The sequence below is a fragment of the Hypanus sabinus genome, chromosome 5 (genome assembly GCF_030144855.1).
Source record: "Hypanus sabinus isolate sHypSab1 chromosome 5, sHypSab1.hap1, whole genome shotgun sequence".
NCBI lineage: Eukaryota > Metazoa > Chordata > Chondrichthyes > Myliobatiformes > Dasyatidae > Hypanus > Hypanus sabinus.
Window position 1 is genome coordinate 175,574,574 of NC_082710.1, and position 24,561 is coordinate 175,599,134.

The window sequence follows — 24,561 nt, forward strand, 5'->3', positions numbered from 1 at the left end:
TAAGTATAGGAAAAAATTCGTAGAGCACGGGGAGAGAAAATGGCGACGGGAGAGGGTTGGGTGGGTACTACTCCAGTCCAGTCACCTATCATTGTTTTGGTTTCCAGACAACGTTGCTCCGCTTCACTCTGCACTGCCGCAGCGAACGGGTTCTGTTCCCAGACTAGGGAAAATCTGCAGATACTGGAAAAACCAAGCAACACTCACAAAATGTTGGAGGAACTCAGCAGACCAGGCATCATCCACCGAAAAGAGGAAACAATCGACGTTTCAGGCCGAGACCCTTCACCAGACCCCTTCATTTCACCCGCAGCATTTTGTGTGGGTTTTATTCTTCGTTCATTTTCTGAGCACCACAGCGTCTTTAGTGGACAATGGTGGAACAGCAGCATCCTCGCCCGACAGTAAGGCCTTTTAGACCAGGAAGAGCTGGGAGTTAAACATGGCTTCAAAACAACAGGTCGAGAGTTTAACGGAGGAGGTAGTTTGTCCCATCTGCCTGGATTTCTTCACCGATCCGGTGTCACTGGACTGTGGGCACAACTTCTGTCGCTCCTGTATCACACAGTACTGGGAAAAGGAGGAGAGATATTTCTGCCCGGAATGTCGAGAGGAATTTCAGAAACTGAACCTCAGAGGTAATCGGGCCTTAGTGAGATTGTCAGAGAAAGCTCGAAAACTGAACCCGAATCCGAAATCGAAGAAGACTAAACTTTGCTGTAAAGAACATGAGGAAGAAGAACTGAAGCTGTTTTGTGAAACTGACAAGAAAATGATCTGCCTGATCTGTAGGGATGCGCGCGAACACAAGTCTCATAACTTTATGCCAATTAAAGAAGCTGTTGAAATCTACAAGGTAAAATGGGAAACGAATTTATTCACCCGATTAACCTCACGCATTTTTATTCTCTTACACGTTTGTTCCGTAATATTCCAGGAGCAGGTGAAATCTTCCCTCACGTCGCTCACCGAGAGGAAATCGACAATTCTCCAACTGGAGCAGCAACAGAAGCAGAAGATTTTTGAGATTCGGGTAAGACTCTCACCTTCTGACTTTATGTGATCTCATTTAGTTTTGCTCCAGTTATTGCCTTCTTCTTGTTGGCAAACCAGCTTTAAGGTGCATTGCTGCCACCTACTAGACTGGAGTGTGGATCGTTTGATAAACAGAAGGAATGAAAAGAATTGCATTCCCTAAATTCTATATAATAAACCAGAGTCTTTCAGATACTTAATGATATAAGTCCACATTTCCCTTGAACTCCCACCTAAAATGTCTTCTATACCCACAGCAGTTTTTTTTTTTGTTTATCTGAAGTGCTCCTATCATCTTCACTCTTTCTCTTTCATACTTCTTACATTTTATCAATACATGTTCAACTGTTTCTGGTTGATTACAGTATTCACACAACCCAGTTGGATGCCTCCCTGTTTTATATAATGTGTCATTAAGACTTGTGTGTCCAATTCTTAAACGACTGATGATCACTTCTACCTTTCTATGCCCACCTGAGATTCTTTGGTATCTGACTTGCCCTTGTATTTTGTAGTTGTCTCCCTGTTTCACTCTCATCCCAGTGCTTCTGCCATGTCTCCTCAATACATGTTTTTATAATGCTTTTGACTTCTGCTTTGCTTAGAGGAATCTGGACCTCTATTATAGATGATTTGAGTGATTGTTGAGCTACAATGTCCTCTTTTTCATTACCCTCCACACCACGATGAGCAGGAACCCAAAGGAAACTTACTTCTACCCCATTTTCGGTTAGTGTATACAACTTGCATAACAACTTGTTTATTGTAACTCTCCAATAAAATATCCTGTCTATTTTCTGATTTTCTTGATTTGATAGAGATTAATGCAAACTCTGAACAAATTACAGTCTTTTTGACATTATTTTCTTCTATCCAAGATAATGCACTCAATATTGCCATTAATTCTGTTGTATACACTGATAAATGGTTTGATGTTCTTTTCCTAATGTTAGTTTTGCACTGAGGAATATAGACTGCAATACTTGTGTGGCCAGGCCTGGGGTCTTTCGATCCATCCGTAAATATTACCAATTTGTTTCTAAAATGCAGGTCTATATATTCTTGTGCTATCAATTTGATTCCACATTTAGATTTTTTAAAAGTTATTGCAGGTTAATATCTACTGTATGTATTGTAAAGAGCCATGGAGGAACATCGGATAATAGAACTGTAGGGCGATATTCCATCTTGTGTAGACCATGTTTTTGTTCTACTGCATCCCCGATCCATCCAAAGCTATAATAATTTGAATTATTATGTTCCCAGCAGTCTTTTAATATAGCTTTAGCTGGATGTGAATTGTTATGCTTCACGATGCTAACCCAGTAATGTAGCATTAGCTTTATTCTTCTAAGTCTTAATGGCATTTCCCCCATTTCGACTTGAAGAAATGATACAGGTGATGTTCTGAAGGCACCACTACATATCCTGAGGGCCTGAGCTTGCTCAACATTCAGCATTTTTCAATTACTTTCTGCAGCTGACATGTATGCTACACATAATCCAATGTAGTCCTCATTAGAGCTTGATAAATACTTAATAGCGACAACCTGCTCGCACCCCAATCCTGTCCAGCAAGACACCTCAATAAGTTGTTTATTTTTTTACATTTGTTTGTAATTTTCTCAATTTGCATTTTCCATGTAAGTTTCTCATCAAATAACAAACCGAGCAACGGAATTACCTTTACCTGCTCTAATTTCTGTTCATATAATTTCATGGAAACTGGTTTATGATTACTTGAGAAGCATATCACTTGTGACTTACTTATAGACAATTTGAAACCCCATTTATTTGCTCACTCCTCCACTTTATTAATTGTATCTTGCATTTTCCTTTGTATATGAATTAGATTTCTTCCCCTCACCCATAAAGCCCCATCATCTGCATATAAAGACTTCCCCACACTATGTTCAACTTGCGCAAATTTGTCATTTATCATTATGGTAAATAGTAATGGACTGCAGACACTACCTTGTGGTGTTCTGTTTTCAACCAAGTATGTTCTGGAGTACTCTCCTTCCACCTTGACTTGAATTGTTCGATCAAAAAGAAAGTCTAGAACCCAGTTATATAATTTTCCTTCCACCCCTAATTCTTTCAATTTAATTGACACTCCCTCTTTCCAGAGCATATCATATGCCTTTTCTATTTTGAAGAATACTGCCAGGACCGTTTCTTTATTTGTTTGAGCCTTCCTAATTTCAGATTCCACAGACAGACAGACAGACATACTTTATTGATCCCGAGGGAAATTGGGTTTTGTTACAGCCGCACCAACCGAGAATAGTGAAGAAGTACAGCAATATAAAACCATAAATAATTAAATAATAACAAGTTAATCATGCCAAGTGGGAATAAGTCCAGGACCAGCCTATTGGCTCAGGGTGTCTGACACTCTGAGGTAGGAGTTGTAAAGTTTGATGGCCACAGGTAGGAATGACTTCCTATAACGCTCAGTGTTGAATTGTGACTTCCTATGACGCTCCAAGCTAAGTATTGAATCTACTATAGTTCTTCCTTTACAAAAACCACTTTGGTAGGGAGAAATAAGACTTCTTTTTTCTATAATATATGTAAGCCTATCAGTTATTATTCGTTCCATAAGTTTACCTGGCTGTGAAGTTAATGCAATTGATTGTTGGGTCTGATGAATCTTTACCAGGTTTTAGTACTGGAACATTAACAGAATATTTCCATGCAGATGGTATTTTACCTATTTCCCATATACTATTAAGCAGTCTGTGTAGAACTAGAAGTGCATTTCCTGATAAGTGCTTCAGCATTATACTCCATACTTGGTCCTTCCCAGGAGAAGTTGGCCGCGCATTCATAATGGCTCTTTCTATTTCTGTTATACTAATAGGAGTATCCGGCACTTCTTCTGATGTTGATCTTTTGTCAGTAATTCCTGGATTTTGCTTAAGCCTCTCCTCCCTTTGCTGTCTAGCCTCAACTGTCAAATTTTCCGAGCTATGTATGTTAACAAAAGTTTTTGCCAATATTTCTGCTTTTTCTACATTGTTAATTGCCATTATGTCCGTGCTTTTTAGCACAGGAATCTCTGTGCTACTTCTTATACCATTCATTTTCCTTATCGTGCCCCAGTTGAGTTTTTCTTCCAATTTTGTTACAATATTGTCTGCAGTATGCTCGCTTTGCCTGTCTGATTAATTTCCAAACTACTGCTTGAGCTCTTTTATATTGTATTAATGTTTCTGTCGAATGTTGTCTTTTTAACACTTTAAATGCTTTATTTCTTACTTTTATACTTCTACTACGTTCACAATTCCACCATGGAACAATTTTCCTCTCTCCTCTACCTTTACTTTTCAGAATTGTTTCTTCTGCTGAATTTATAATTGCTGTGACTAACTTATCATTCATTTCTTCTATATCCAATATATTTTCATCTAAAATCTTTATGCATCTTGCTTCACTTCTTCTTTGAAGTATCTCCCAATCTGCCTTACTTAGTTCCCACCTTGCCACTTTAGGTCCTTTATTTTGTTCTATTTTAATCTGAATCCTTGTGAGTATGGGATAGTGATCACTTCCTGTTTGTTTTAATACGTTCCAAGTACTGATCCCTGCTAATTCTCTACTTATAAATATTAAGTCTATTGCAGTTTCTGTGTTTTGGGAAATATTATATCTCGTAACCTCTCCATTATTTACACATACGAATTTTTCGTCATCTATAAATTCTTCTATCACTAATCCATTTTTATAAGTATTTTTACATCCCCATAGTGTACTGTGTCCATTGAAACCCCCACACCATATTATTTTCCCTTTCATCCCACTACCCACTGTGTTTAATGTATCTCTGCTTAATCTTCTATATGGATTAGAGTAATTTATTATTACCAAGCTTTCTCTGCCTATCCAAATTTTGATTATTATTGATCCATATTTCTGCCCTATGTTGACTATATTATACCTCATCCCACTGGTTATAAATATTGCTACTCCTCCACCATTGCCATCATTTCTATCCTTCCTAATAGATGTAAAACAAAATCTAATTGTGGTTTCAACCATGTTTCCTGTATACATAAAATCTGAGGTTTTTCCTTAAGTTCTGATACATATTTCTTAAATTCTTGACCATTTGTAATAAGACTCCTTGCATTCCATTGTAAAATATATACCGCTGTTAAGATCCCGCCTCCTCTGCCTGTGAACTGGTTGATCCTCCATTCAACGTTTCTTTAACTACTTCCCACCTATCTTTCTTCATCAAAGTTAATCATAACCGATTATCTATCACATTTTTTTCCATTTCTTGTAACTTTCAGAAGTTTGGCCTCAATAATTTTTGCTCCTTTTATGTTCTGTTTAATCCCATCTGAAGTAACTTCAGTTGGTATTCCCGAAATAATTCCTCTAGTACACTTTCTATTGTTGGGTAATGAACATTGTACTTTTCTTCTGTCTATTTAATCTTATCACTTTGCCTTGCTTAGCACTATCCCAACAAATCACTAATAGCGATCCATTTCGTAATACCTTTACAATTTTGACCTCACTTATACGTTTGTTGATTACCTTCGTCAAATGAATTGGGTTCCAAACATTAAAAGTCTTCGCTCAGTTTTATAATTGCTTTAATTTCATCTTCTTTCAATTGTTTTGCTATCCTACTTTGGTCATCCCCGACTCCTCAGAGTTTGACAGCTCATACCTCTGATTTCTTTTCTTGCTTTTTCCACTCCAATCCTCTTTCCCGCCAACCTCCATCTCTAACTCACTTTCCGAATCGTCACTTCCTCCGGCCATCCTCCGTCCATTCACAATCTAGTTGTTTAGCCAACTGCGTTCACACCAGCAGCCAGCCAGCCAGCCAGCCAGTTATTGTGTTCTATAAAATTGTCCACATTTTATTTGGTAGGATGAATCACGTGGCCTGGAGTGCCACATCTCGTCCGAATTCACTAAAATACATCAGAGTCTCGCCCAGAAAGAACAGCGTTTAATCGGAAATCTCAAAGAACACGAGGAAAAGGTTGTGGGTCTAATGGAGGAAAATCTTCGGGAGATTCAGGAGAGTTTAACTTCCATTGAGGAGGAAATCTCAATGCTGCAGAAACAGATGGAGCAGAAAGATGATGTGATTTTTCTGAAGGTGAGGACATGTAGTTTGGTTCAGAATGGTATAAGCAGACTCATATTGATGACAAGGTGAGAATGAGAAAGAGATTCTTGTGCTGCATATGGCATTGATGATTTTGGAATTGTCGGCTGAGCAGAGCAATCAGAGCGTAATCCTGTTGCCTGTGTGGGTTACTTTACTGGCCTAGTGTCACTTAATAGACATAACATCAAGCTATGAATATACACTATCATATGTATTTATATTTAATGTGTTTTTTTATTATTGTGTTCTTTATCTTTGTTTTCGATCCTAAGTAACAATTATTTCGAACATCGAAACCTATGGCACAATACAGGCCCTTCGGCCCACAATGTTGTGCCAACCATGTAACCCCCTCTAGAAACTGCCTAGAATTACCCTACTGCATAGCCTTCTATTTTTCTAAGCTCCATGTATCTATCCAGGAGCCTCTTAAAAGACTCTATTGTATCCGCCTCCACCACCATCGCCAGCAGCCCATTCCAACACACTCACCACTCTCTGCATAAAAAACTTACTACTGACATCTCCTCTGTACCTAATTCCAAGCACAATAAAACTGTGCCCTCTCGTGTTCGCCATTTCAGCCCTGGGAAAAATGACATTAAACAATTTTGAATTGTACACAGCAAGTTAGAATCATAAAATTATAGAGCAAAACATAGGTCAAATGGTGCACCATCCATCATGTACCCATTCACATTCATCCTGTCAGTGTTAGTGCTTTCTTTGTATGTAGTCTTCAGTGCCTTAGTCATTCAAGTGCTTTTCTAGGTACTTCCTCAAAGTTGTGAGAGTACAAGATCCCCTCAGGCATTACATTCCAGAGTCCAACTATACTATCTGGAAACATAAAAATCTTCCTAGAATCCTGTCTGATCCTCTTGAACCCTACACCAAAAACTCTGACCTGTAGTTTCAACACTCTGCCCCAGAGGACATTTTTCTCACTATCTATCATATCACACACATTTGTCAAATTACCCCCACATAAGCCTCCCCTGCGTCAAGGAATCCCATATTGAGCTTCCCCAAGTAACCAAGACAATATCCCACGACTGTCATCGCAAATACACCCTGTCAATAATTCCATCACTAAAATTGCACGCAGTACTTTTGGCAATCCTTCTAGATCTAACTGTAAAAATTACTAGCTTTTATTAAATTGACGAAAATATTAATGAACTAATGTACTCTTACAGCCAAGTCCAATGCCCTTAGAATTGCCAAGGACCTTTCCCATCTGTCCCGCAACCTATTTCCATCAGCCAGCGGGTACTGTAGTAGAAGGAAAAGGACTGCTATACTGGGAAACAGCTATTTCTCCAGGCTGAGGGACTTTTTAACACCCGGCCACAACCCAGTGCACGATATTTATGACAGCGACAGTAGGAGTAATCTGATTCTGAGGCCTCTGTCGGTCAGAGTTGACCATGGATATTATGTCCTAGCAGTCTACATATGCAAGTCTGGGCAGTATGATGTGGAGAGCAAGCTGTCACCATGTACCAAGCTCCCCCTTTCCACGCAAAGGATGAACCCAATGGGGACGGGAGAGGTTCCGGAGGATTGGAGGGTTGAGGATGTTGTTCCCTTATTCAAGAAAGGGAGTAGAGACAGCGCAGGAAATTATAGACCAGCGAGGCTTACTTCAGTTGTTGGTAAGTTGATGGAGAATATCCTGAGAGGCAGGATTGATGAACATTTGGAGAGGTATAATATGATTAGGTTGTGGCGGCTCATTTCCTAGCGTATGCGAACCGACTCACAATTAGATAGCCTACGGGGGTTTGCGAGCACAGAGCTTTGGAGCCTCTTCGCCATGGGGGGCCGGTTGACAGAGGCTTAAAAGTGAGGCTGAAGTTTTCGAATAAAGTTTTTCCTTCGACTGCAGTTACCGACTCCGTGTCGTAATTTTAGCGCTGCTTGTAGCACGCCGCTACAATTGGTGACCCCGACGGTCCAAACGATTTTTGGACCAGAAATGACCGACACCGCCTCTGTTCATGCGGTTTCGTTGACACTGCCGGGTTTCTGGACACAGCGCCCGGACCTATGGTTCCAGCAAGCCGAAGCCCAATTCCACTTTCGCCGGATCACCTCAGAAGACACCCGCTACTACTACGTGGTGGGCTCCCTCGACCAGGACACAGCTGCCCAGGTCGCGGAGTTCGTACAGTCGCCCCCGGCAGACGGCAAGTACACGGAATTCAAAGCTCTGCTCCTCAGGACTTTCGGACTCTCACGGCGCGAGCGGGCTGCCCGTTTACTGCACCTGGATGGCTTGGGCGACAGACCTCCATCGGCTTTAATGAATGAGATGTTGTCTCTGGCCGAGGGACACACAGGCCTCATGTTTGAGCAGGCATTCCTGGAGCAGCTGCCCGAGGACATACGCCTGCTGCTGTCCGACGCGGATTTCAGTGACCCCCGGAAGGTGGCAGCCCGGGCGGACTTGCTGTGGAACGCCAAAAAGGTGAGCGGGGCGTCCATCGCACAGATCTCCCAGCCACGCTCCCGGCAGCAAACCAGTCCAGGCCCGGCCGCAGAGCCCACTAACCCCCGGCCCAATGACCACTGGTGCTTCTACCACCAGCGGTGGGGCGCAGAAGCCCGCCGTTGTCGCCCGCCCTGCAAGTTCCCGGGAAACGCCAGGGCCAGCCGCCGCTGATGGCTACGGCGGCTGGCCATCGGGATAGCCTCCTGTATGTGTGGGATAGAAGGTCGGGACGCCGGTTTTTGGTCGATACTGGGGCTGAGATCAGCGTTTTACCTCCGACAAGTTACGACACTCGCAGCAGGGCACCGGGTCCCCCCCTGAGGGCCGTGAATGGCAGCACAGTAAGGACCTATGGCACCCGTCAGGTGCAGCTACAGTTCGGCTCCAGCCAGTTCACGTGGGACTTCACACTGGCCGCCGTAGCCCAACCGCTTCTGGGTGCGGATTTTTTGCGAGCTCACAGCCTGCTGGTTGACCTGCCCAGGAAGAGACTGGTACACGCCGAGAGCTTTCAGACGTTCTCCCTGGGCGCGGCCCAGTTGCCAGCCCCTCACCTCGGCTCCATCACGCTGTCCGACAACGACTTCACCAGGGTCCTGGCGGAGTTCCCATCGGTTCTGGCACCGCAGTTCACAGCAGCCATGCCCAGGCACGGCGTACAGCACCACATCCCGACACAGGGACCACCCCTCCATGCCCGTGCTCGGCGGCTTCCCCCGGACAAGCTCCGACTGGCGAAGGAGGAGTTCCAGAGAATGGAGGAATTGGGGATCATCCGGCGGTCCGACAGCCCCTGGGCTTCCCCCCTGCACATGGTGCCCAAAGCGACGGGGGGCTGGAGACCGTGCGGCGACTACCGCAGGCTGAACGAGGCTACCACACCGGACCGCTACCCTGTGCCGCACATTCAGGACTTTGCGGCAAACCTGCACGGCGCCCGGATCTTCTCCAAGGTCGACCTTGTCCGAGGGTACCATCAAATCCCGATGCATCCTGACGACGTCCCCAAGACGGCTCTCATCACCCCGTTTGGCCTCTTCGAGTTCCTCCGCATGCCGTTCGGCCTGAAGAATGCCGCACAGACGTTCCAGCGGTTAATGGACGCGGTGGGACGGGACCTGGACTTCGCGTTCATCTATTTGGATGACATCCTCATAGCCAGCGGCAGTCGTCAGGAGCATCTGTCCCACCTCCGTCAACTCTGCGCCCGACTGAGTGAGTACGGTCTTACAATCAACCCTGCCAAATGCCAGTTCGGACTTGATACCATTGACTTCCTGGGCCACAGGATTACTAAAGACGGGGCAACCCCTCTGCCCGCTAAGGTAGATGCGGTCCGCCACTTCCCCCGACCCACCACGGTCAAAGGCCTTCAGGAATTCGTAGGTATGGTCAATTTCTACCGCCGCTTCCTCCCTTCAGCTGCCCGGATCATGCGCCCCCTGTTCGCCCTGATGTCGGGTCCGAGCAAGGACATTACCTGGGACGAGGAGTCCGCCGCCGCTTTCGTTCAAACGAAGGAAGCTTTGGCTGACGCCGCAATGCTAGTACATCCCAGAATGGACACCCCTACCGCCCTCACAGTGGACGCATCAAACACGGCAGTCGGTGGGGTGCTGGAGCAGCTCATCGCAGGTCGCTGGCAACCCCTGGCGTTTTTCAGCAAACACCTGCGGCCACCCGAGCTCAAGTACAGTGCTTTTGACCGGGAACTGTTGGCGCTCTACCTGGCAATCCGGCATTTCAGGTACTTCCTAGAAGGTCGGCCCTTCACCGCGTTCACGGACCACAAACCGCTTACCTTTGCGTTTACGAAAGCATCCGACCCCTGGTCATCCCGCCAGCAACGCCACCTGTCCTACATCTCTGAATACACAACGGATGTCCGGCACGTCTCGGGTAAGGACAATGTCGTGGCGGATGCGCTCTCTCGCCCTACCGTTCATGCCCTTTCCCAAGGGGTAGACTTTGAGGCACTGGCAGAGGCACAGCAGGTAGATGAGGAGATTCCGAGTTACAGGACTGCAGTCTCTGGTTTGCAGCTCCAGGACCTCCCCGTGGGCCCAGGTGAGAGGACCCTACTCTGTGACGTCGCCACCAGCCAGCCCCGTCCGGTCGTCCCCGCAGCCTGGCGGCGACGTGTTTTCGACTCCATTCATAACTTGGCGCATCCCTCCATCCGGACAACTGTCCGGATGGTTTCCAGCAGGTTCGTTTGGCACGGACTCCGCAAACAGGTCAGTGAATGGGCCAGGACGTGCATGCACTGCCAGACGGCCAAGGTTCAGCGGCACACCAAAGCCCCACCGCAGCAGTTCCATCCCGCCCACCGGCGTTTCGACCACATTCATGTAGATATCGTGGGCCCCCTGCCAGTGTCGCGCGGAGCGCGTTACCTCCTGACTATCGTGGACCGGTTCACAAGATGGCCAGAGGCGGTCCCGCTCACCGACACCACCTCCGAATCTTGCGCCCGAGCCCTGATCGCCACCTGGATATCCCGCTTTGGTGTACCAGCCCACATTACCTCCGACAGAGGCGCCCAGTTCACCTCCAGCCTGTGGTCAGCTATGGCCAGCCTTTTGGGGACTCAGCTGCACCACACCACTGCCTACCACCCACAGTCGAACGGGCTAGTGGAGCGTTTCCACCGTCACCTGAAGTCGGCCCTCATGGCCCGCCTGCGAGGAGCCAACTGGGCGGACGAGCTTCCCTGGGTCCTTCTCGGCATCCGCACAGCGCCCAAGGACGACCTGCACGCCTCGTCGGCCGAGTTGGTATACGGCGCGCCCCTGGCCGTCCCCGGGAAGTTCCTACCAGCCCCGAGGGGGCAAGAGGAAGAACCCGCTGCAGTCCTGGGCAGACTTCGCGAGAAGCTCGGTAACCTGGCCCCCATACCCACTTCACAGCATGGGCGGCACCCGACCTGCGTACCCAAAGACCTACGGAACTGTAAGTTTGTGTTTGTACGAAGGGGCGGGCATCGGCCACCGCTGCAGCGGCCATACGAGGGGCCGTTTACGGTACTCCGGAACAACGGGTCCACGTTCGTGCTGGACGTTGGGGGGAAGGAGGAGGTTTTCACGGTGGACCGCCTCAAGCCGGCCCATGTGGACCTGGCGCAACCGGCCGAGTTTCCGGCGCCTCGGCGCAGAGGCCGACCTCCCAAGCAGGTTCTGGCCCAGGCTGTGGACATTGGGGGGTGTATCGCCGGTTCTGGGGGGGGGTTATGTGGCGGCTCATTTCCTAGCGTATGCGAACCGACTCACAATTAGATAGCCTACGGGGGTTTGCGAGCACAGAGCTTTGGAGCCTCTTCGCCATGGGGGGCCGGTTGACAGAGGCTTAAAAGTGAGGCTGAAGTTTTCGAATAAAGTTTTTCCTTCGACTGCAGTTACCGACTCCGTGTCGTAATTTTAGCGCTGCTTGTAGCACGCCGCTACAAGGTATAGTCAGCATGGCTTTGTGAAGGGCAGGCCATTCCTTACGAGCCTGATTGAGTTTTTTGAGGATGTGACTAAACACATTGATGAAGGAAGAGCAGTAGATGTGGTGTATATGGATTTTAGCAAGGCATTTGATAAGACACCCCATGCAAGGCTTATTGAGAAAGTCAGGAGGCATGGGATCCAAGGGGACATTGCTTTGTGGATCCAGAACTGATTTGCTCACAGAAGGCAAAGAGTGGTTGTAGATGGGTCATATTCTGCATGGAGGCTGATGCCCAGTGGAATACCTCAGGGATCTGTTCAGGGTCCCTTACTCTTTGTGATTTTTATAAATGACTTGGATGAGGAAGTGGAGGGATGGGATAGTAAGTTTGCTGATGACACAAAGGTTGGAGGTGTTGTGGATAGTGTGGAGGGCTGTCAGAGGTTACAGTGGGACATTGATAAGATGCAAAACTGGTCTGAGAAGTGGCAGATGGAATTCAACCCAGATAAGTGTGAAGTGGTTCATTTTGGTTGGTCAAATATGATGGCAGAATATAGTATTAATGGTAAGACTCTTGGCAGTGTGGAGGTTCAGAGGGATCTTGGGGTCCAAGTCCATAGGACGCTCAAAGCAGCTGCGCAGGTTGACTCTGAAGGCGTATGGTGAATTGGCCTTCATCAATCTTGGAATTGAATTTAGCAGCCAAGAGGTAATTGCAGTTATATAGGACACTTGTCAGACCCCACTTGAAGTACTGTGCTCAGTTCTGGTCGCTTCTCTACAGGAAGGATGTGAAAACCATAGAGAGGGTGCAGAGGAGATTTACAAGGATGTTGCCTGGATTGGGGAACATGCCTTATGAAAACAGGTTGAGTGAACTCGGCCTTTTCTCCTTGGAGTGACAGAGGATGAGAGGTGACCTGATAGAGGTGTATAAGATGATGAGAGGCATTAATCATGTGGACAGTCAGAGGCTTTTCCCCAGGGCTGAAATGGCTGCCACACTAGGGCACAGGTTTAAGGTGTTGGGGAGTAAGTACAGAGGAGATGTCCGGTAAGTTTTTTATGCAGACAGTGCTGAGTGCGTGGAATGGGCTGCTGGCAGATACGATAGGGTCTTTTAAGAGACTTTTGGATATGTGCATGGAGCTTAGAAAAATAGAGGGTTATGGGAAACCCTAGTAATTTCTAAGGTAGGGACATGTTCAGCACAACTTTGTGGGCCGAAGGGCCTGTATTGTGCTGTAGGTTATCTATGTTTCTATAGAACAGCAGAGACCGATACAGTTTGGTAGCAGCAGTGTCGCAGGAGTTGCCAATCAGCATTGAACTCAATGTAGAACAGCTTTAGGATTAAAACTGTTGTACACTTAATACAATGTCATGTGTGTACATTATGTCAACTCATTCATCTATGGAATACTTTTTATCTGCTAATATTACTTTATGTTCTGTATGTGACATGTGTTGTACTTTGTACCTTAGTTCCTGAGGAACGTTGCTTTGTTTAGCTGTATGCACGTGTAAGGTTGAATAATAATAAACTTGAACTTGAATTTGCCAGTTATTATCAGTCTCCATTTTTTCTGATTTCTATTCTGTTCTTTCAGGATGAATGTTGTCAGAAGAAGAGGTAGGATGTTGCCTTTACAGAAAGCATGCATAACTTCATAATATTAGCTCGGGAAATAGTTCGTATTCAAATATCTTCAAATAAATGGTTTAATATTTTGCAGAGTTGGGGAAGACCAGACTCCTACATTTGCAGATGGGGCTCTGATGCTGGAAGAATTCATGTGGCCATTACCATTGCCTGTGTGGAGGGAAATGCTCGATGACATTCAACCAGGTAAACGTCACATAGATTTATTTTGCCTGATTCACAACTTACAATTTCACTCATTTCATACAAGAATGACAGTGCCTCATTTCATGAATTATCTATTGATAATTAATCTTTAATTAAAACCTAGAGCAGTACAGCATAGGAATGAGCCCTTTAGCAAATGATATTGTGCCAAAATAACTACTAATTAATACAATTAAGCTAATTCCTTTTGCCTACATTATCTACATACAGTATCTTTCTATTCTCTGCATATTCTGATTTCTAAGAGCCTCATAATCACCTCTATCATACTTGCCTCCATTATCACCTCTAACAGTGCATCCCAGGCACCTCATCTCTTGTCCCATATACCTTCTTTGAACTTACTAAATATTAGCATTTACTCAGTAATTAAGTCCACCTTCGGGGCATCAGGTGGAGGCTTCAGTTTCCCAAGTATCCGCCAGAGATTAACAGTGAATTGCTGAACTGTAAGGTCCACCTGTCCCAGTGATATCAAAGTAACTACAAACGTTTGTATTATTTCTCTTCTTTCCTGCAAGCCCCACTGTTTTCTACTGGGCCAAGAGCTAAAGTCTCCCCAGAGAATTATTTAGGATTGCTGGGATATCTCCTACAGATCTTAAGAGAATTTCTCCGAATCTTCCCACGCAACCTCTCTCCTGGATCCTCTTGTTTGCTGATATCTCATTTTGAATTGACTTTATTTCTTACGTCCTTCGTATATATGAGTAAAAATCTTTACATTACATCTCCATCTAAATGTGCAATGTGCAATTTATATTAAGTTGTATTAGATAGTGTGTACAACAGGATAGTCAATATAATAAAGAAATACAGTTGTGTCAGCATGAATTGAGTAGTCTGATGGTATGCTGGAAGAAGCTGTCCCGGAGCCTGTTGGTCCTGGCTTTTATGCTGTGGTAACATTTCCTGGATGGTAGCAGCTGGAACAGTTTGCGGTTGGGGTGACTTGGGTGACTTTTTACACACCTGTCTCTGTAAATGTCCTGACTAGTGGGAAGTTCACAACTACAGATGCGCTGGGCTGTCCGCTTCACTCTCTGCAGAGTCCTGCGAATGAGGGAAGTACAATTCCCATACCAGGCAGTGATGCAGCCAGTCAGGATGCTCTCAACTATGTCCCTGTAGAAAGTTCAAAGGATTTGGGGGCCCATACCAAACTTCTTCAACCGTCTGAGGTGAAAGAGGCGCTGTTGTGCCTTTTTCGTCACACAGCCAGTATGTGCAGACCACGTGTTTCCCCACTAGGGAGAACTGTGTCTACTCAAACTTAAAACTAGATAGAGAGTTCAGATGAGATGCAAAAAAATAAAAGGCCAGAATGCATTGGCAATAAACTTAAACTGATGGTACATGCTCGCTAAAGTTAGTTTGCACTGTACAATACAATCCTCTCCTACGTGCATTCTCTGTCTCTCTTTAGTCTGAGTCATAACGATGGGGGAAAGAATGCCAAGCCACTGATAATCTGTCCTCAAGATATAACATTTCAAAGTTCAAAGGAAATTTGTTATCCAAGTACATATATGTCACCATATACAAGTCAGAGATTCATTATCTTGTGGGCACGCTTGGTAAGTTCAAGAAAAACAACAAAATAATTGAAAAACTGCTCTCAGCCGAAAAAAACTTTGCAATTACAGAATAAATAAATAAGCAATATATATTAGAATATGAGATGAAGAGTCCTTGAAAAATGAGTCTGTAGTTTGTCAGAACAGTTCAGCAATGTGGTGAGTGAAGTTGAGTGAATTTATCCCCACGGGTTCAGGAGCCTGATGATTGAGGGATGATAATCGTTCATGAACCTGGTGATGCAGGTCGTGAGGTTGTGCATTCTCTCAGTAGCAAGAAGAGGGCGTGGCCTGGGTGTTGGGGGTCCCTGACGATGGATGTTGTTTTCCTGTGACAGCGCTCCACATTGATGTGCTCAATGGCAGGGAGGGCTCTATCCATGATGGGCTGGGCCATATCCACTACTTATTATAGAAAAGCAGTTTTTGATTTTACATGATGGTGGATATCAGAAAAAAAAGCATTAATCCTGGATTAAATCAACATTTTTAGGGAATGGATACTTGGCATTTTACATGTGAATTTGACAATTTTTCCATGGGGCTACTGCTTTAATTTCTAGTGGGAACGTAGATAAAAGTACTAATGTCAGCCAAAGTGGAAGAGAGAGCTTTTGGCTCCATCTCACAGTGAACGGGGGAAGGTGTTATGTTTTCTTGTTGCTCAATGTAAATGCTTGATGTTTCAGGCTGAGATCATACATCAGGAAAGGAAGGGAAAAGAGGTCAGAACAAGAATGTGGGGGTAGGGGAGGAAGACTTACAAGGTGGCAGTTGATAGGTGAAACTGGGAGAGGGTGAACTAAAGAGCTGAGAAGTTGATTGGTAGAGGAGACAAGGGGAAATCTGATGGGAGAGGACAGATGACCATGAAAGAAAGGGAAAGGGGAGGAGCACCAGAGGGAGGTTGTGAGTACATAAAGAGAGAAGGTGTGAGGGAGGAAACAGGAATGGGGAATGGTTAATGAGAGGAGTTGTTGAGGATAATTACTGGAAGTTTGAGAATTCGATGTTCATGCCATCAGGTTAGAGTCTACCCAGGTGGAATATATGGTATTGCTCCTCCAATCTGAGTGTGGCCTTATCGTGGCAGTAGAGGAGGCCAGGGACTGACATGTTGGAATGGGAATGGGAAATAGAATTGAAATGAGTGGCCACTGGGATATTCCACTTTTTGAGGTGGATAGCGCCAAGGTGCTGGATGAAGCACTCTTCCAATTTACATCAGGTCTCACCGATATATAGTGGGCCACACCAGGAGCACCGGATACAGTAGGTGACCCCAACAAACTCACGGGCAAAGACTCACCTCACCTGGTAGGACTTTTTGGTGCCCTGAGCTGTAGTGAGGGAGGAGGTGTAGGGGCAGGTGTAGCACTTGTTCCACTTGCAAAGGTAAGTACCAGGAGGGAGATCTGTGGAGAGAGACATGTGGACAAGGGAGTCGAATAAGGAGTGACCCCTTGGGGGGAGGGGAAGATGTGCTCGGTGGTGGGATCCTGCTGGAGATGGCGGAAGTTACGGAGAATGATGTGCTAGATGTGGAGGCCTAGTGGGGTGGTAGGTGAGGACAAGAGGAACCCTATCCCTAGTGGGGTGATATGCATGAAATGGAAAAGATGCTGGTGAGGGTAAAGTTGGTGGTGGAGGAAGGTAACCGTTTTTTTTTGAAGAAGGATAACTTCTGTGCTATTCAAATGAAAAGCCTCATCCTGAGAGCATATGTGGCAGAGACGGAGGAATTGAGAGAAAGGGATGGCATTTTTACAAGTGTAACCCCCTGGGTCGCCTCAGGCTGGCTCAGCTCGTTTCGTTTAGGGGAGCAGCCTTCGGCCCCGCCAAACTGGGTAATCAGCTGGTGTGAATGCTGTGTGATGTCCCCGCCTCGCCCACAAACAGACAGTACACCATATGCGATTAAATGAGTACAATTTATAAAGGTTACTATAACTAAGTGATTAATAACGATACAGTATATATGAAGAGAAAATTAAAGAAAAGGCGCCAAACTTATCAAAGTCCAAACCACTTCGTGCACAGCCGTTGGAGCTCAATTACTGAAGTCTTCTGGCCACCATTCGATCCCCTCCGAACTCCTCGACTCGCAGCTCAGGATCCTCTGAACTCCTCGACTCTCCAAACAGCTCAGGACCCTCCGAGTTGTCAACCAAGCACATCTAGCTTCATCCCCCCCCACCCCGTCCTCGGAGAATCTCCCGGCCTCGGAACCCCCTTTGGGGTCCGATCCTCGCCCAGCTTAGAGCATTGCGTCCTCTCTCTCGACCCCCTCGCGCCGATCTGCCCAAAAGCCCGTCAACAAAAGCTTACAGACTCAGAAGAAAGAACATTAATCCCCATTTGGTTTACAAAGGAATACCATTCTCATTATCAGTAAATTAGCATTCCTGCTAGTTAACAAAAAGAAGAAACTCTCTTTACACTCTCCCTCCACCAAATAAAAGACATGTCCTCATGACTACTAAATAACTCGCCACCTTTCCTGCCAACACACCGTAACCCAAGCACAAACAGTGACATCTCCTCCCCACACAGTAACCCTCACGCCCTGTTTTTCAGGCGCTACTTAGGCCAACTATCTGGGAGTTCCCTAACCCTTCTGAGACCTCCGTACCCCCTCACCTAAACCCTTCAGGCTCGGACACAACTGGGGATACCTTGGGCCCACTACCAACTCCTCTCTCAACCTCTCACTCATGCCCCACACTGCACACAGCTAACCCTCCCCGCTACACCTGACTCAATGGGAGAAGGGCCAAAGGTCTCTTCCTCAATCGAGGGAAAGTCAGCAAAAGGCAGCATGTACCACACATCCAGCACATCATCCATCGAATCTGTATTCTTCCTCATTCCTGTGATCGGAAACACGTGGCCTGCACTGCTCCTGCAGTCTCTTCAGCCTCCTGTTCAGTATTCACTGCACTTCTCTCCAGCTTTTTCTTCCTCATGACTTCTTCCAGATCAACTTTCAGGTTTTGCACTTCATTTGAACTGTCGATGGTCACCTTCAGGTTCCCTTCAAGCCTCCGCTTCTCTCTTCTGGGATTTGTCTGTAATTTCTTCACCTCCGCAAACTCCCCTCTCCGGGTTCTCAGTTTGCTATTACCCTCAGTCAGACAACTTTCTTCATTCTCTCCAACTTGTAAGTCTTCCGAATGGTTCCAGATCACTTTCTCCAGTCTCTCCGTCTTCATTTCAAACTTGGTTCCGTAGAGACAGTCACTCACGAGCTGCGACCTTCGCCAGCCCTGGCACGTTTCCCGAAAACACTTTAACTCGGTAGTTCTCAGCTGCTCCTGCAACGACCTCACTTCATATTCTCCTGAGGCAAATCCAAAAACCAAGAGATCATCCACATACACCAAAACTCCAAACGCCTCCATATCCCCTATGGTCTTCCACCTGCCCCGCAGGAAGGTTGCAAGGGCTCCAGATATGCCCTGTGGCATCTTTTCGGACCGAAGACTCCTAGGGAATTTATAACGGCCGTCTTGTCCTTGTCGGCCCCACTCATCGGGATCTGGCAACATCCACTCCTCAGATCGAGCACCTTAAACCACATCGCACCATTCAGACAGGCCATCGCCTCTCCGGCCCTCAGGGCCATATTCTGGTCACTGACAGTGCGCCTCTTCAACGCAATACAATCCACACACACGCTGCCTACGTCTTCCACGGCTTCAGGGGCCAGTCGCCGCAACCTCTCTCTCTCCGAGGTGTCTTCAGCAGTCAACTCCCCTCTCTCGTGGTATTTCGCAGCGTCCACTAAGAGGGTCTCACCCTCAGATACTTCCCCCAGGCCGTACCGCCACTGGCTCTTGTTTGAATTCGGTATCAGCCCAATGCTGCTACACACGTCCACACAAGCAGCTCGAAACTCTGGGTGCATCGACAATGCCTCCAAACAACGCTCACCTGCCTCCTCCGGGCAGGCCCTCAAGCGCACCAGCAGGATATTGGTTCTCGCTAGAACAGAAACGCTGCCCGTCTCAACAGGGTCCGGACACATCAGCATTAACGATTCCTGAACCTCAGTCTCCTCCACATTTGCCTCCAAGAACTCCATTTTCACTGACCAACAACCGTCGTCTGGATAATCACCGGCACTGGTACCCCGAATCTCCAGTGTTCTCAATGTCGTCAAGGGTAAATGCTTCCATTAACGGTTATGAAACAAACTGTACAGCAACTTAACCGGCGCCCCGGTGCCGAGGATGGCTTTAACTTGACTTCCATTCATCCGTAACAACACCTGTGCGCGTGGCCCCTCTAAGCCTTCAGGAATAGGGTCAGTTCCTTTCGGGAGTTCCTTGGTACATTGCTGGGAACGTGCTCCCCCAGAGACCCCAAGCCGTTCCCCCACTGGGCGTCCTCTAAGTTTCCCGACACCTCTCGAATCAATGGAACAACTGATCCCCTTGACAGATCCCCTTGGCACCACAAGCAATTTATCTGCCCCCCTAGGCAAAAAGGGATACCCTAAAAACTTCCCACCAATCTCCTGCCACGGGTATGATAAGCCCCCCAGCTGCGGCATTTGACTTCCAGTCGAACCACACGCATTTTCCCACACTTTCCCAGAACTGGCAGCGGTCACTTCGAGATAATTGCGCCTGACAGTTTTAACAAAGTCACCAGCCCGCCTACTCAAACTTTCAACCCGTCCCTGTCGCTTTTCCTCAGCCAAGTACTGCCACTCACCCAATAACTGAGGGGTCCGCTCCGCCCACGCTTCCGCCCCTTTAGGGCTGGACATTATTCCAATAACTGGGCGGAGCTCACCACTGCTGAAACATCCCAACCTGTCACTCCTCAATCTCCAAACAGTACGGACAACCCATGGCCACACCATCATTTCGTCAGCACTAGTCGGAACTCGAATGACCTCCAGGCTAGCAACAGCAGCCACCCCACCCAACACACACGCAGCGATAACCAGCAATCGCACACCCACAAAGGCACACCAGCTCTTCGCCGCAGACACAATTTAAATAGGGTGATCACACAGCCTCCACAGAAATCAACCCCGGACGAGCACCCCACAATGTAACCCCCTGGGTCGCCTCAGGCTGGCTCAGCTCGTTTCGTCTAGGGGAGCAGCCTTCGGCCCCGCCAAACTGGGTAATCAGCTGGTGTGGATGCTGTGTGATGTCCCCGCCTCGCCCACAAACAGACAGTGCACCATATGCGATTAAATGAGTACAATTTATAAAGGTTACTATAACTAAGTGATTAATAACGATACAGTATATATGAAGAGAAAATTAAGGAAAAGGCGCCAAACTTATCAAAGTCCAAACCACTTCGTGCACAGCCGTTGGAGCTCAATTACTGAAGTCTTCTGGCCACCATTCGATCCCCTCCGAACTCCTTGACTCGCAGCTCAGGATCCTCCGAACTCCTCGACTCTCCAAACAGCTCAGGACCCTCCGAGTGGTCAACCAAGCACATCTAGCTTCATCCCCCCCCCCCCCGTCCTCGGAGAAGCTCCCGGCCTCGGACCCCCCTTTGGGGTCCGATCCTCGCCCAGCTTAGAGCATTGCGTCCTCTCTCTCGACCCCCTCGCGCCGATCTGCCCAAAAGCCCGTCAACAAAAGCTTAGACTCAGAAGATAGAACATTAATCCCCATTTGGTTTACAAAGGAATACCATTCTCGTTATCAGTAAATTAGCATTCCTGCTAGTTAACAAAAAGAAGAAACCCTCTTTACACAAGTGTCAGGATGGGAAGAGGTATAGTCCAGGTAGCTGTGAAAGCCGATGGGTTTATAAAAGATATCAGCAAACAGATTGTCTCCAGAGATGGAGACAGAGAAATCATGATATGAGAGAGTGGTGTCAGAAATGGACCAAGTAAATTTGAGGGCAGGGTGGAAGTTGGAAGCAAAGTTGATGAAATTGACGAGTTCAGGGTGAAGCATCAGTGTAGTGGAGGAAGTGTTGTAGGCTTGAAGCAAGGACTGTTCCACGTACCCGACAAACAGGTAGGATTTGCTGGCACCCATGCCAGTGCCCATGGCTACACCTTGGTGAGGAGCTCAAGGAAAAATTGATGAGGGTGAGGACCAGTTCTACCAAATGGAGGAGAGTGGTGGTGGAGGAGAACTAGTAAGCTCTGTTGTCCAGAAAGAAACAGAGAGCTTTAAGGCCCTCCTAATGCTTAACATCTAAGTTGTCTCTACAATGTGAAATGATTTCTGTACCTGAGGCTCTCCCCTGGTTCAGGGCCATGCTGTCAAGGTTTTCCCTACCCCACTCCCCCTCCCCCTCCCATCTCTGGGAAGTCTAATTCATTCCTTCTTGTCCCAGACTCTGTTACCCTGGATGTGGAAACGGCGGCTCCGTGGCTTGAGGTATCTGAGGACCTGAAGAGTGTTAGACGGACTCAGAGATTGAGAAGCCTCCCGGACACTGGGAAGAGATTCACTCAACAGGCTTGTGTACTGGGATCGGAGGGATTCACATCAGGGAGACATTACTGGGAGGTGGAGGTGGCAGGGAACCGGGGCTGGTGTTTGGGAGTCGCCGCCGAATCTGTGGAGAGGAAGGATGTTGTCTTAGCGAGACCGGAAAGTGGAGTCTGGAGTATCGAGCGATGGGATGACAGGCTCAGTGCGATGGCCTGTCCCATGTCCCAACTCCCTGCCAGTCCCATCCCCAGGAGGGTGGGAGTTTATCTCAGTTACGAGTCCGGGACTGTTTCATTTTACAACGGGAACACCAAAAGTCATCTCCACACCCTTGCTGGCAATAAGTTCATGGAGAAACTTTATCCTTTCTTCTGGAAAGGGGATGAGAACCAGTGGCTGAGAATCTGGTTCTACTCCAGGTCTGTAAAGTCAGTCAGAACTGGCGTCTGGAGCAGGATTCAGGGACTGTGAAGTAGGTTGATGCCGAACATGTCTGGATTAAATTCTAAATTTGACATCGTTAATCGCAGTGGGTCTAGAAACAATATTGGTGGAAATATTAGTGTTGGAAGAATGAATAAATAACAAGATATTCGAACTGTATATCAATTAATTTTAATGTGTTAAGGGCATCCGTCAATGGAACAGAAACACTGCCCTACTGTAAAGTGCAGAAAGCACAAATTGGAACAGACTCCTTTCAGTGGATGGGCAGAATGGTGTCACTGATACTGTGAACAATTTTGTGTTTCCATCTGGCTGATGAAATATCTGTCCTCTCAGATCTACCCAGCTCCCTGCTTCCTTGCAACCTATCATTGAGACCAGTGAGCATCTGGATAACGTTTGATTGGTTGCAAAGTGAGCCCCATCCCCATGAGTGGGCTGAACAAGGGCAGGAGTTTGAAAGAAGGAGAGAGTAGACCTGGGGAGAGGGCTTAGATCGGCAGCTGTACCTCAGGCAAAGGCTACAACACAGCCTGGGCAGAGTAGACTCAGGCAGAGGTCCTGTCAGATCTTTTCAGCTACACGAAGGATGCCTGCCGTGGATTGTGGTCTCACAAGCATGCTGGAAGTACAAAGCAACACACACAAAAAGCTCGAGGAACTCAGCAGGCCAGGCAGTATCTATGAAAAAGAGTAAACAATCGACATTCTGGGCCTAGACCGGGGGTCGGCAACCCGCGGCTCCGGAGCCGCATGTGGCTCTTTTACGTCTGTGCTGCGGCTCCCTGTTGCTTTGGGAAATAATTGGTTGTGGCGACCCTTTTCCTGGCACATCCGAACCGACTCACAATTAGATAGCCTACGGGGGTTTGCGAGCACAGAGCTTTGGAGCCTCTGCGCCTTGGGGGGCAGGTTGAGGGAGGCTTAAAAGTGAGGCTGAAGATTTCGAATAAAGTTTTTTCCTTCGACTGCAGTTACCGACTCCGTGTCGTAATTTTAGCGCTGCGTGTAGCACACCGCTACATGGTCAGTATTTAATTAAAATGTATTTTATGTTAGTTTGTTAGTTTTTGAAATGTAAATCTAAATTTGAAGATTATGGTGATCTTGTACAATCTAAATAAGACTTTGTGGCGACCCATTTCCTGACACATCCGAACCGGCTCACAATTAGCCAGCGTTCAGGCTAAGGGAGATAGCCTACGGGGGTTTGTGAGTACGTGTCTTTTGCAGCATCCGCGCCCATGGGGGGCGGGTTGAGGGAGGCTTAAAAGCAAGGCTGTTTAGTTCGAATAAAGCTATCTTTGACTGCAGTTTACTGACTGCGTGTAGCAACCGCTACAACGTGTTTTTATCGCTGGCTGTCCAGAGGGGAGGTGCTGAAACGCTTTGTCGCGTGTCTGGAAGAAGTGAAAACTTTCCTGGGCAGCAAAGGGCTCACCTTTCCTGAGCTGGAACAGCCAGAGTGGCTGGAAAAGCTACACTTCATGGTAGACATAACAGCGCACCTGAACACGCTGAACACAGCTCTTCAACGGGGTAAGGACGTACAGCCCTGCACATGTTGGAGGATGTTTTGGCATTCGAGCGCAAGTTGACGTTGCTTGCCAGAGATTTACAGAAAGGCACATTGTCTCACTTCCCCAATTTGAGAGAGTTCAAAAAAGGTCACGACATGATAAATTCGGAGTATTTACATTGGGCAATCATCGCAATGCAAACATCGTTTGGGAAACGCTTCTGTGAGTTCAGAGAGGAAAAAAACACATTATCCTTCCTGGTCACTCCCCTAAGCATCGATCCATCCCTACTGAATACGACTGCATTGTCAGGTGTGAGTCAACCTGAACAAGGATGATAAATATTTTAATTGCCTATTATTTTACGTATATTCATATGCTTTCATTGTTCAGTGAAATAGTCCTTTTATTTTTCAGGTTGACAGCTGGCTGACGTTATTTTTGGTTTGCTGCTGGCGGCAAATTTAAGTTTGGCGTTTTTCATAAATACAAGAAGGACTCAAATAGACGTTGAGTATTTTACTTAAAAGTAACCTTCAACCCAACGTCTTTTTTTCGGAGGTCAACATGTTTTTGTTGCATGCAGAAATGTAATTTCGTTTTCTCTGCAGG

The 24,561-nt window shown here is 46.8% G+C and overlaps 1 protein-coding gene across 1 annotated transcript; it reads left to right on the top strand.

The window, feature by feature from the left end:
* Positions 1–436: 436 nt before the first annotated feature.
* On the top strand, positions 437–23,563 carry LOC132394642 (nuclear factor 7, brain-like). The gene is made up of 6 exons (XM_059970998.1): positions 437–856; positions 938–1,033; positions 5,930–6,163; positions 13,718–13,740; positions 13,844–13,956; positions 21,882–23,563. The coding sequence occupies exons 1-6, from the start codon at positions 443–445 to the stop codon at positions 22,451–22,453; spliced, it is 1,452 nt and encodes a 483-aa protein (XP_059826981.1). The 5' UTR covers positions 437–442; the 3' UTR covers positions 22,454–23,563.
* The last annotated feature ends 998 nt before the right edge of the window (positions 23,564–24,561 follow it).